The sequence below is a fragment of the Melospiza georgiana genome, chromosome 3, assembly GCF_028018845.1.
Source record: "Melospiza georgiana isolate bMelGeo1 chromosome 3, bMelGeo1.pri, whole genome shotgun sequence".
Classification (NCBI taxonomy): domain Eukaryota; kingdom Metazoa; phylum Chordata; class Aves; order Passeriformes; family Passerellidae; genus Melospiza; species Melospiza georgiana.
Genome location: NC_080432.1, coordinates 42932479 through 42945227, shown reverse-complemented (window position 1 = coordinate 42945227; position 12749 = coordinate 42932479). Strand labels below are relative to the sequence as shown.

At 37.1% G+C, this 12749-nt stretch overlaps 1 protein-coding gene across 1 annotated transcript in view; it reads right to left on the bottom strand.

Moving 5' to 3' along the window:
- The window catches only part of KIF6 (kinesin family member 6), a 152527-nt gene continuing 139778 nt past the window's right edge, over positions 1-12749 (bottom strand). Inside the window, exons 19-22 of the mRNA XM_058020745.1 lie at positions 12509-12600; positions 5347-5436; positions 2767-2873; positions 1-5 (exon numbers count right to left, since the gene is read on the bottom strand). Coding sequence (XP_057876728.1) covers positions 1-5; positions 2767-2873; positions 5347-5436; positions 12509-12600 — 294 coding nt within the window. The remainder of the gene's footprint in view (positions 6-2766; positions 2874-5346; positions 5437-12508; positions 12601-12749) is intronic.

The window sequence follows — 12749 nt, the reverse complement described above, 5'->3', positions numbered from 1 at the left end:
TTAGACTACATTTCAGGTTGCATTGTCACTTTTGAAACAAACTTCAGAAAGACAAAATAGAAGAAAGAAAAAAAAAAATCCTTTAATTTAAATCTTTAAAGACCCAAAAATAATTCATCTACTCTGCTGCATTTTCATTTCTCTACCCCAACACTGAACATGGCATCAAAAGCATGTTTGCCGAGAAGCCCTTTTCTAAAAAGCTTTCCAGTGCAGTTATTACAGCGCTCACACAATCCCAGCAAGACCCTCTGTATGTACCTGCTTTAATTCTGCTCTGTTTAGAAAGCAAATGGTAATAACCCACAGTCCCTGAGGTAATCTTTACTGAGACCTCTCATTCCCACCTCTGCATTACTGTCACTAAGGAAATTGAGCATTCCCATGCTTTCCATTTAGGAAACTTATTTTCCACTCTGTTGGCTTCTGCACACATCCCCCTCCCCCCCCCCCCACCCTAATGTATATTAGGGCCCCCAGCTTGCTTCTAAGATACTAATACAACAGTTTGAAAGGGTCAGGATCAATAAAGGAAAGAGCAGCAAGGATGTTGACAGTTTTTAAGCCCAGCAGACTTTGGCTTGGCTGACCCTATGCTTCCTCATGCTTCCTGCAGGGCACTGTGTGTGTAACAGCCATGCAGAGAGTGAATACATTTGCATGCAAATGTAGAAAGGATTGTTGAACATCTCAGTTGAAGAGACTTTGGTAAGGAAGTGACAGAGCACTGAAGGGGGACTCAGCACACTTAGATTCTGTGTGGAAGTGTCTGACTCAGCTTAATGACTCTGGACAAATAATTTCTCTTTTCTTTTTCATATGTTTGAAATTTCTCAAGAAAAAATTATATGACTGATGACACAGTGTTTTTCTCCCAAAGTTTGAAGTGAGACTACATTCTTCTTCTACTTTTCCTCTCTACCTAACTCTACATCTGAGAGTTTTATTTTGTGGGGGTGGGAATGGGGACATCATAGCCCCCATCCCTGTCCCCTAAAAGAAAACCCTCTAATTCTCCTCCTTTATCTTGCTAAATTAGAATTTACAAACTTTATTTGCTCAATGGTTCATGCTATCATCCCTTAAATCTGGAAGGTTTTGCCTTTCTTTACATGGAAGAAAAGCCTTTTTTTATCTGCTAGGTTGACTCCAAATCCTTCTCAGAACTTGCTGCTGAGCAGTCTCTTGTCTGTGACAAATCAGGTCCCTACACGTTTGCTGAACTGATATAGCCTCTTTACATTTTTATTCTCCTGCTCATACTTAGCAATTTGTTGAGTCATCCAGCCCTGCACTACCAGGAAGATCAAATGATACTCCATTTCTTTTTCATCTACTTAGGGCAGCTCATCTTGTCTGACTGAAATTTAGAATAATTTTAAAAGTGTTGACTGCCCATTGTTCCACAAGAATACCGTTTATGACTTGGGGTCTAAATACTTGTCAATGTTGATAATGTCTAGTCCCTTCTGAAACTGATGGATGATGCCAGGTGATAGCCATTGGCTGAAAACAATCAGGATGGAAAAGGCATTTGAGAGAGACATTCTTGATATGGTGTGATTTAGGAGATGATGATAGGATAAGACGTGCTCTTGTTAATTACATTACTCTACATCACACATTAAGTTAGATTTGGGCCTTCTGAAGGCCTGAAATATTTGTTGTAAGACATTTATCTCTAACCTTCTTTTGATGAGCTGCCTATAAATCCAGTTTAATTTCATTTGCAAAAGAAACCTGACCACAGCTTTTCTAAATAAAGACAAAAGGGATCCCAAAGCCTAAGTGTGCTAAATGTTTGCTTTGGATGAGTGTAGGGAGGTTGTTTTTTCAGCCAGTGTGTGTTTACCTGACAGTTTTCTGATAAGTAGTGTGATACCAAAGCCCCACTTTGTGACAGTGCTAACACCATCTGCCAGGTGCAGATAGCTTGTTGAAAAATGCTGTCGTCAGCACTGAAGTGCTGATGGAAAGTTATTGCTTCAGTAACCACTAACATGCTCATATTCTGTCTAATTGGTTGCTGCCACTAAAAACTATTATTCAGGGGAAAAAAAAGGCACAGGTCATTTTTCTTTGTCATAATAAATTTTAGGTTACCTTGGACTGCCACTGTTGTTTATTTATTGCTTTCTGCTTCTTGCCAATTTTACTTATCTACACTCTAGAGTGAACTTTATTACCTTCCTATGATTGCTCTTGGTACCTGATTCGATGACAAATACTCATAGAAATTTTCATTAGACCTTGACATAGTGAAATACCTGTTAAGGATATTTTCTTTTCCAGGCACAGTGGGCCAGTCGGCCTCCTGAGGCAGGGGTACAGTGCAATCATTTGAGTTATCTTTATTTGGTTTCAATTGTTACAACTAAATTTGTACCAGATGAAAACCAGAACACATAGTTTAAAGAAAATCTGTAGAGAAAATTTGGATCATCAAGGAACCACATTCAAATGCATTTGCATAAGGGTAAAATAATATACTGTGCAGGTTGCACAGCCATGTATGCCCCAGACATTCACTGATGGTGGCTTAGTAAAACAGAGAGCCTTCATAGTTTTTCACTGCAGCATTGAGCCACTTAAGAAATACATGTGAAGAACCTCAAGTGTTTAGAACAGATGAGAACATAATGTAATATAACTGAAGCCAGAATCAGTTTTCACTTGCATCAGTGTAATGTGGACTAAAGCTATTTTGACTTCAAAATGCTGTACTGGAGATTTTGGTTCGGCTTTCAATATTTTGGCAGGATTTACCTTTCTTCTGGAGGATGTTCTGTCTTGCTTTAATGAAAGCTAGGATGTCAGCATCAGCCTGGCTGTCTCCAGTCAGAGGAATAGATGTACTTGAACTTGGTGGAGTCCTGAAATAAGAAAGCATGCTTGTGAACTCAAGGGAGTAAGAAGGTTAATTTTTCTGTCTCCTCTTTTTTTCACCATAAAGGATTTTATTTTTTAGATGTACTGTTAAATATGGCACAGTTTAGTAGAGAATTGATCTCAGGACTTCTTAATGGTCTTATGTAGGTTCCTAAGTTTAGCCACCATCTCTTTAGTATGGGAAGGCTACTTGCTTATCAGCTATAGACATCTCACAAATGGTTAAAAATATTGTAGTGCTGAGTCAAAGACTTAATTCCCAAGTGAAAAAGCTTAATGTAGTGAGTTTACCAAGGAAATTATGCATGTGACTGTGCCATGTGTTTGCTTGCTTCAGGCTGTTATACATCTGAACAGATCAATAGAATTTTTGCCTACTGTGGGGGAGTTAAGTTTTCATACACAGACGTAAACAATCACGTGGTACTCAGGACATTATTGAATTTGCAGGGAAGTGCCCCGACAAAGGCAGGAATGATGCATCTGACTCCATGTTCTCAGAAGGCTAACTTATTATTATATTATATTATATTATATTATATTATATTATATTATATTATATTATATTATATAATACTGTACTAAACTATACTAAAGAATACAGAAAAGATACTAAATGCTGAAAAGATAATAATGAAAACTCATGACTCTTTCCAAAGTCTCGACACAGCTTGGTCATAATTGGCCAATGAGTCAAAACAACTCACACCCAGAATCCAATGAAACAATCATCTGTGGGTAAACTATCTCCAAACACATTCCACACGAGCAAAACATGGGAGAAGCAAATGAGATAAGGACTGTTTTCCTTTTCTCTGAGGTTTCTCAGCTTCCCAGGAGAAAAATCCTGGAAGGATTTTTTTCAGAGAATTTTGCTTAAGGGTAAAATAATATCCTGTGCAGGTTGCACAGTAGGAAGGAATTTTTTCAGAGAATGTGAATGCCACAGGACATCTCCTGACAGACCAAATCCTTTGTGCTGCTGAATCTCCAGGCCCAGCTGAACTCATGTACCTATGCTGTTAAATCATTGACTTATGACTGTTTTTGACAGATGCTCTGGTGGTGTAAGATGATGTAATACAATGAAGCTGTTCTAATTGGTTGAGAAAGCTAAGAATTTTCACCTGCATCTTTAACCTTATTTAAAGATTGGGAGAGGAGAAATACAGCAACAAAAAATTACAATACAGAAGGACAAGGGGAACTGAAGGGAATTTTTTTTTTCTTTACAATCATACCTCTGTAATTATAGTTATTTTCACTGTTCCATACTGACTGCAGCAGTAGGTGGTTTCTATGACTGACCTATGCAGCAGTGTAATATCCTTGTCTTTGTGCTACTAATTAAATTCTCAGTTGCTGAATCAGTGAACCAAAATGGAAAAATAAAGAAGAAATTACTCTGAACTTAAAACTCCCCTATTTTTATGTAATTTACAAGGTAATCACAGAACACCAATAAGGGACTATTCTTGATTGATTTTCATTTACTTAGCAACAATACAAAAATTAAAAACCCACAGTATATTGAGAAGGTACTCTCTAAATTTCATTTTAGCTTCTATTTTTCTTCTGCTTTTCTTAAACCCAAATGCAATTTAAAACATTAGGTTTTGGGGGATGACATTTTCCACGATTTTTTTCTACTCTAGAAATTGATTGTTTTGGAAAATGAAAGAAAAAAAACCAACCTTGTGCTTTCTTCTTACTAAAGCAGTTGGAAAAACAGTAACTTGACCATATTTTCCTAAGGGCATTGATAGCCAGAACTGTTGAGCACAATAAGAATATAACTCTCTCTTCTGGAAGCAGAGTGACTTGGCGTAATATTTCAGCAGGAGAAAAGAACTTGGAAATAAACACGCTAGAAAAAACAGAGAGGCTCAAAACCCTAGTAGTTTCTGTTAACTTGATAAGCTAATTTTCACAAAGCAGTTCCTCTTTTGAGAAAACATGACATATAACCTTTGCCAAGCCTGAAACTGTTGCCTTTTTATTTTAATAGAATAGTTTGTGGGAGGGAGATTAAAAATATTTTAAAGATAAAATCACAAGTATGAAAAAATCTCTGCCTAGTTCCTGCATTCTACAATTCTTCAATACATACACACTGATTTCTCTTATTTTCAAATGTTTTTATTTACTCTTTCAGATTTCCTTTCTCTGAGAAGGCTGGGAAGGCACAGTCATGAATATTCATAAGTTTATAGAGGAAAAAGCTTCAGGCCAAACACGAAACCACCTTTGTAATACTGATGATCCAGCAGATTGGTGTAAAGCTATGTGGCAGCCTGCAGTTGGTTTGGAAGTTAGAGGAAAAACTGCAATTTGTAAAATTTTTCATTTTTATATTTCAAGGAGACTGTTTTTGAATAGATGGATGGAGGATTGTGAAGGCATTATATTATTTTGTACTTTGCTCTTTCCTCTGAGTAGCCAAGGTATAGTTCTTACCTTGTTTTTAAAGTTGGGCTACCAGAAGTGACTGAATTGTTTTTCACAGGTGGATCTTCATTAGGGCTCTCTCTACTGGTGTCTGCAAAACTGAATGGGAAATGAAGAAATGAAGGAAAAAGAAGGAAATAAAAGAATATAGCCCTTGTGTGGGCAATATTAATACATACACTAACTAACTACAAAGAAGATGTTTTTCAAAAATTTAAAATCTATATAAAACACTTGTTTACTGAAAGAAGATTTTCATTTTAATCCATATGATGATTATGTTTTTGTAGAGAATGTGGCTATGAAAGAATGATGAATACCTTCACAAAAAATATACTTTTATTATTTGCCTTCTAAGCCAGACTTGTAAAGCACTTTGATATATCCGATGTACAGTTTGTAATGGTATATTTAGTTCTTAAACTGAGTATTAGCCAAGTGAGGCCCTTGCTCATTTTCTATTCTTTCTTTAGTCAGGCAAAGTTATTACCAAAATCAGCGAGAGACTGGGCAAAAACTCAGTGAGGACTTTGGGATGGGGCTTGTTGATGATAGCCAAATATATTGCAAACAGCTGCTGTGCATTCCTGCCTCTGCAGATATCATTATCAAGGAAGCTCACTGTTGGGGAGACAGTTTTCCACCACTGGATATCTAGAGACTCTCTGCTTTTCTTGGGAGTTGCACATACTGCCAGATCTGGTGCCAATCTTAGAGTGGAAAAAGTAAATTACTCAGTGTAAGGATTTTTCCAGTAGATGGCAGGATTGGCAAGTTCTTGCTTTTCTAACTCTGCAGTAGTTTGTTCATTGTTGGCTGATGAATTGATATTTCTGGCAGAGAACTTGAAAAGGGAAAGAAATTTATTACTAAAATTTTACTGTGTTACACTGTGCCAGGTTCAGTTTTGCAGCAGATATTGTGCCCAGGAGTATAAGTCATTTTCAGCTGAACAGCTCCAGGTTTGCTGAATGATTCTCTTTAACTCCTCGAGTCCCACACCATTCACACCTGCCTAATTCAACTAAAGCAATATCTTATTTAATGTCAATAATATTCTGTACTTTATTACATCTACATATTACAAGAGCTAGAAAGGATGTGTGATGTTATTACCTACTATGTGGTTCAACAATATCTGGGAACCTTATATTGTCATTCTGCTTTAGGATTTCCTGAACATTTTTTCCACCGATTTGGCAGTACTTAAAAATGAAGTGATTTAGTGTTTTAAATTCAGTTTTCTAAAAGGCCTCTGTGTCTGTGCCCTGAGATACTGAGGCATCCAAGTCACATAACCGAGGTTTAATAAATTGCTCCACATCAACTGAACCCTAGCAACCATCCCTGACTCTATTCTTAGCCTACAACAAACATAAAGTAATGTGACTTAATGTGATTCTTTTTTATTGCTTTTTTAAAATTAAAATAAGCATCTTTGCTTTCTCTTTGCTATGCACAAGATGTATAATTTTACAAATACTATGAGTCAACTGAAGTATTTTAAAGTTGCAGTAGTTTACCTATTTGAATTCTTTTTTTCCATTGTAAAAAAAAAAAAAAAAAAAAAAAAGCCCAAAATTGTTAAATCCCCATTTGAAAGAGATTTGGATTTAGACGGATTAAAAAAACCCCAAACCCTATATACTAAGGTGTGGCATGGTTAGAACTCTAGGGATGTCACTTTCTAGTACATTCCTGGACCCAAGGACAATATGGCAAAACTTGCCTCAGGGTGCTCTGGGAGAATTGGCACCCATGGAAAGCAATATTAAAAAACCCACTTAGACTGAGTGGGATGATGCCCAAAATCAGGAAATTAATGTTATTGCACTTAGAGATGGACCTTCATCTCCTATCCAGTGCCTGTGGGGTTGCAAGCAGACATTTTTATTGTGGGATGCAAACTGTTGTCCTGCAAGTTAAAGAAATTTATAAGGAAGCTTGTAACTATTTTTTTAAATGACTCAAAGTTCTGCTTCCATGTAAGATGTTAGCAATTAGTGTGCTAATCAAAGAAATGAGTCCATCAATTTGGCACAACTCAAATCCATCTCTTATATCCTAGAGATTTCTCTGATTCCTAGGCTTGAGGGAATGTCAGTATGGGGATAACTTGAATCCTTCATACTGAAGCTCTGATACTGACATTGCAAGATAAGTTGAATCATAAGGGGACAAAAGAGTGTAATTCTGCTGTGCAGTGGTTTGTGCATTCAGATACAACTTGTTCCTAACCTGTTCTTAGAAGTCAGGACCCTCCTTATTCATCTGAGTGTTAGATGCTGTTCTAGTAATGCAAAAAATTTAGAAATGTTCTAGGTAATGCTTTAGATTTAATGGCAAGTCATTATGCCAGCATGGGGTGGAGGTAATAATACCCCTCTCTGTGTGACCAGCAGGAAGGACTGGACATCTCAGGAGGCTCCAACAAAGCCAAAGAAAACCATGCCTGACACACTTTAGTGTGATAAATGTCTTCTTCAAGCAAGGGGTTGATCCAGAAATCTCTAGAGGTGCCATTCAACATTTCTCTAATGTGCAAACAGGCATTTCTGGATCACATTTTGGGTTTGGGTGGACGTACAATGTATGTAAGTCCTGTGTCTGTCTGTCACCCAAGCTTTAACCTCTAACATTTTTCAGCTTGTTTTGACAGTGTATGATTCCCATTTTCATTCTCAATCTATCTGATTTTTCCATGAGTTGAATTTCAGAAATCTCAAAGACTGTTTCCTGACAACTTCAGTAAAATTCCTACTTTTTCTGGAGATTAAAGATAGTCTGTCAACTTTATATGTCTGTTTGTTTTTATAACCTGGTACCTGATGCTTCCCCCAGTGGATAACTTTCTTTTTTGGGGCAGTTTCAGAGGGAGAATCCTCTGCTGAGGGTATATTTCTCAGCCAGGCATGGGGCAGGGGTCATAGAGATGAACACAGGGTTGCAGCAGAGTTTCCCTTGCTGCAGGAACCCAAGGAGCAGAGACAACTGGCCCATGGACGGATCAGCTCCATCAAGTACACAGGGTACAGGAGCTGCAGAGATGATGCATGTCATGGTATGAGTGCTTAATTTGCCAGCTGAAAAATAATGGCAAATCAGGTAGATTAAAATGGAAATTGAAAATTTGAAGTTGTGCAACCTCTGTAATGTTAAAAAACCCTCAGCTGCAGTTGTCCAGTTATCTGAGTTTTGGACATGAGGGGAACAGATGTTCAGTGTACAGACAGGAAAGATTCAAGCTGCTAAAATCTGAGCATTTTAGTAGCTGGCTACAAAATTAAATTTGGCCTAACTTGCAAATTCATAGATGTATTGTTCCAGTTGTTACCAAAGAACATGAAAACCTTTGAAATGTCACTAATTGATGATGTTATTCCCAGATTATGTTTTTATCATTATGTAACGCTGCAGAAAATTGGCAGGAATAAAAAATGATTAGACAGAAAATGCTGTAAAATATGTAAACATTGACTTTGTTTCATGCAACATTAACATAGGGGGTAACTGTTGCAATCCAGGACAGTAATTGTTAAAAAATCTGATGCTCAGAGTCATCAGACAACATGAAGATTTATTTGAAAATGGTTCCAAGGGAATTTAAAGTGCCAGGAACACTTTGAATAAGAAACAGAAGAGCCGAGGAGTCTGAGGTTGAACATACTGTGGGGCTTTCTGGAATAGGACAAATGAGATGCAGTAAAAGGAAATGAGTGAGGTTAAGAAAGATTTGACTGAGATGAAAAGGAATGCATCCATTCTAGGAGGAGGAAAAAAAATCCCAAATTTTTATAAGATTTTAATAACTATCTAAAATTTATATGATTCAAAGGGAATACAAGAACCGTTCAACACTACTGAAAGAAAATGTTCAGTGAGAGAAGCAATTTGAATAGACAAGGATCTGATAAATTCCTTAAATGAAAGCCATTGTGAGAGAGACTGTATGAGGAAGAACAAAAGGCTGTGTTTGAATTCTGAATGTGTGGAGCACATAAGGAATCCTGAGCCCGATGTGTATTTTCAGACATCTTGCAGACTTGACAGGAATCCATTGAGAGACATAAACATATATACAGTGTGAGTTCAGGCAGCACCACAGCTTTCAGATCTCACTGACTGAGGCAGAAATGGTCACTATTCAACTCTTTTATTAACATAGAACCATTTCAACACTTTAACAATTCAGCCATTTTTTCAACTGAAAAAAGAGACATATTTGGCCATGGATCAAGTGCCTTTTAGGTGTGTGTATCCTTCTTAAGCCTCAAAAGGATTACCAGCCTCCCTTCTCTGTTATTTTAGTTATAAATTAACTTAGTATAAAATAAAATTTGAGCCTTCCCAAGGCTTAATTTTCTCTGGAAACATGACATATTAGGTGTGTCACACAATAACAATGCACACAAGTCATACACTAGAACGTGATCAAAAGACCTTGTTCAAACACACAAAGATTAGGAATACACCTGTGTCCTTTGCATGCTGAGTTATATAAATTATTATTGCTAGCCTGAAGATTGTATCTACATCCATTCCCATTCAGGAGTTTGTCTGAATGGTTTTACTGCATGCTTACTCTGTCAATAGCAGTCTTAGAATTTAGCGTACATAGTTTTAGATCTTATACTTACTGAACACACCTGTTAACTGAATTCCATCTTGGAAACAGGTTTTATTTACACCACATTATATCAAACATAATTTATGTCAGCTTTTGCTTTGGTGGCTGGTTATTCTGCTGGGTGAAGACAGCAATGTCATTCCAAAGAGAGATGGCTGATTTTTAAACAGCCATTTTAGAATGGCTAGAACAGGTTAGAAAAAAAGAGCCATTTGTGTCTCAGGAAAATAAGTGCCTGTAGCCTGGATTCATTCTACACAAATTATGGGAAGTGGTAAGTAAAGTTGCTGTGACAACTGGGGCCAAAGAAATCCTTGGGAAATAAATATTCTGCTATTTTATTCTTTTAAAGCCTGAAATTTGAAACCATTACTCTAAAATGTTATTGACTTGGGTAGGGGAAAAAGTAAATTTTCATGCACAGTGGGAGGTTAAGCCTGTAGCTCCTGCCTCAGAAAAAGCAGTGTTTCTACTTCCATATACATGCCGCTAGAAATGTACCTGAGTAAAATATGTTTAAACAGCCTAACATAAAATAATATCAACTTTCTAGAACCACAGGAAGGAAAGAGTGCTTGACTTTTAAAGATTATTGCAATATTGATAGAGATGGGAAAAAAAAACTACATTCATCCCAATTCCCTCTACAATTTTAGTTCCAGAAGATAAATATTCTGTGTCTGTGATATTTATGCAAGGATCATCCAGTCAGCCTCAGTCAATATGCCCATTACTTAGACACAGAGAAAACTGTTCACTGTAAAGAACATCTGCTTTTTGCAGGGAATCGTGGGGCAGTACAGGACTCTGAAGTAAGCTTGGCAGCTGAAAGCAACCATGCACCTTTCTCTATTCTAGTCAAAATGCCAGATGGACTTTCCTTAGACTTGTCCTCCAGTAATAAACATGAACACTAAAGGCATTTGATAGAAAAGCTTAAAAAGACATAAAGAAATCAGTTATGCAATTTTGTTTCTGAGCCAGGGTAGGGAAAGGAGGATTCACCACTGCTGGAGGCCAGTTCCCCATTGCACTAGAAAGTGCCTAGGCATTACCATATGCTCTTTTTAGTTCAAGAATTTTTAATTAGAATGTGAAAGGCATTGCTCTCCTGAGCAATGCATCAGCACACCAACTGAAATTTGTTGTTCCCAAGATCAGTGGGGCAGAGGGGTTGTGCAAGAGATGCTTAGTTCAAAGGACAGTGTAGAGAGTGACAGTCATGGATAAATTCCTTAAATGAAAGCCATTGTGGCTTTCATAAGTACATAAGTACAGGTGAACCAGACCCTGAATTCCTTCCTTCTGTCTAGTCAATTAACTACTTCTTAAAGAAATTATTGAAGATGTTATATTTACACAAATTGCTGAGCTAATTTGGCTGAATTTGTGCTAAACTGGACCAAAAATGCTCTCATGTTCTGGTCAGTGAGCTTTTCTCTGGGACAAGTAACCTTCAGCCTTAGACCAGAGATGAACAGCACAGATTAGGCCTAAAACCATTTTCAAAGTGATTAATGCCTAAGTCTTGAGAGGACATTGGAAAAGAACCAAAACAAAGTAGAGAAGACTAGAGTTGATTTTCATCAGTTTGAGAGATCTGAAAATGTCTTGTCAGAAAACTTTAGAGGACTATGTCTATCATTTTCTATACTGATTACGGAGCATTTACTATGGATACATGAGAGTGTTAAATAAAACTTTGAAGTTATTTTACAGTTTTAAGAAAACAGTAAAACATCATTTATGCAGATGACTGTCATAAAAATGTAGGTAAAGCCAGTCATCAGAGGAATGTTAATTGCATAACAAGGAGGAGAGGAAGAAAAAGAAAGCGAGAGAAAGGTGGGGAGGGAAAGAGGAAGAGGGAGGGAGAAAGAAGGAAGGGGAGAGAACACCTCCATTTATTGTCCTTGAATATGGAAACCTGCACAGTCAGGTATGTGGTTTCTTGCACACTACTTTCCCTGATGGTTATGAAAAACCTATTACTACAAGTTTAAGTTAGAGGTTTTAAAATCAGAGGTGACTGTTGATGAAACAACTAAGATGATTACATTTTTCTCCTGTATATGACACATCCCCATCTTACAATATCAAATATAATATCATTGTGGAATAATATGCTGCATAAATGTAGTACCATGACATTTTTCAGGAGCAAGTCTATCTAGGATATGTATGAAATAATTTTTAAATCTTTTTTGTTTTGAAGTCTCCTGCATACATCCCAAAGGAGATACAGTCTCCTCATTCACAAACCTGACTGCTAACAGGCCTACCTTTTTTAGCTGTTGTGGGGCCCCTATAGAAAAGTTTCCAAGGTTCCAAGACAAACATGTCAAAAGAACTGAGGTCCTACCTTCAATAGGACTTCCAAATAACTGAATAATAAAATTTCATTTTTTACACAATTGTTTCTGCTGCAACTGAAAATACAGTGTTTCAGTGTGGTATTTGCAAAAGCATTCTGGACAACTTCACTTTTATTAAAAGTGCATTTTTTTCCCATGTAAGGAAGGAAAAGTAAAATAAACAATTTACCTGATGGGTGATAGGTGCTGTGAGGATCTGATAAGCTGTGGATAAACAGGATGGGCAGTATTTGGTGAGGCAACCATCTCTGGCTTTTCCTCCTGGGTTTGGATTGAAAAACAAAATTATCAGGCTAAGATTTTTTTAAAGAGCTTCATATTGGCCTATAAATTTCAGCAATAACAAGGTAAGCAATGACTCATTCAGAAAACACAGAGCCTGAATCACACAATATTTTCTCCACTTGCAC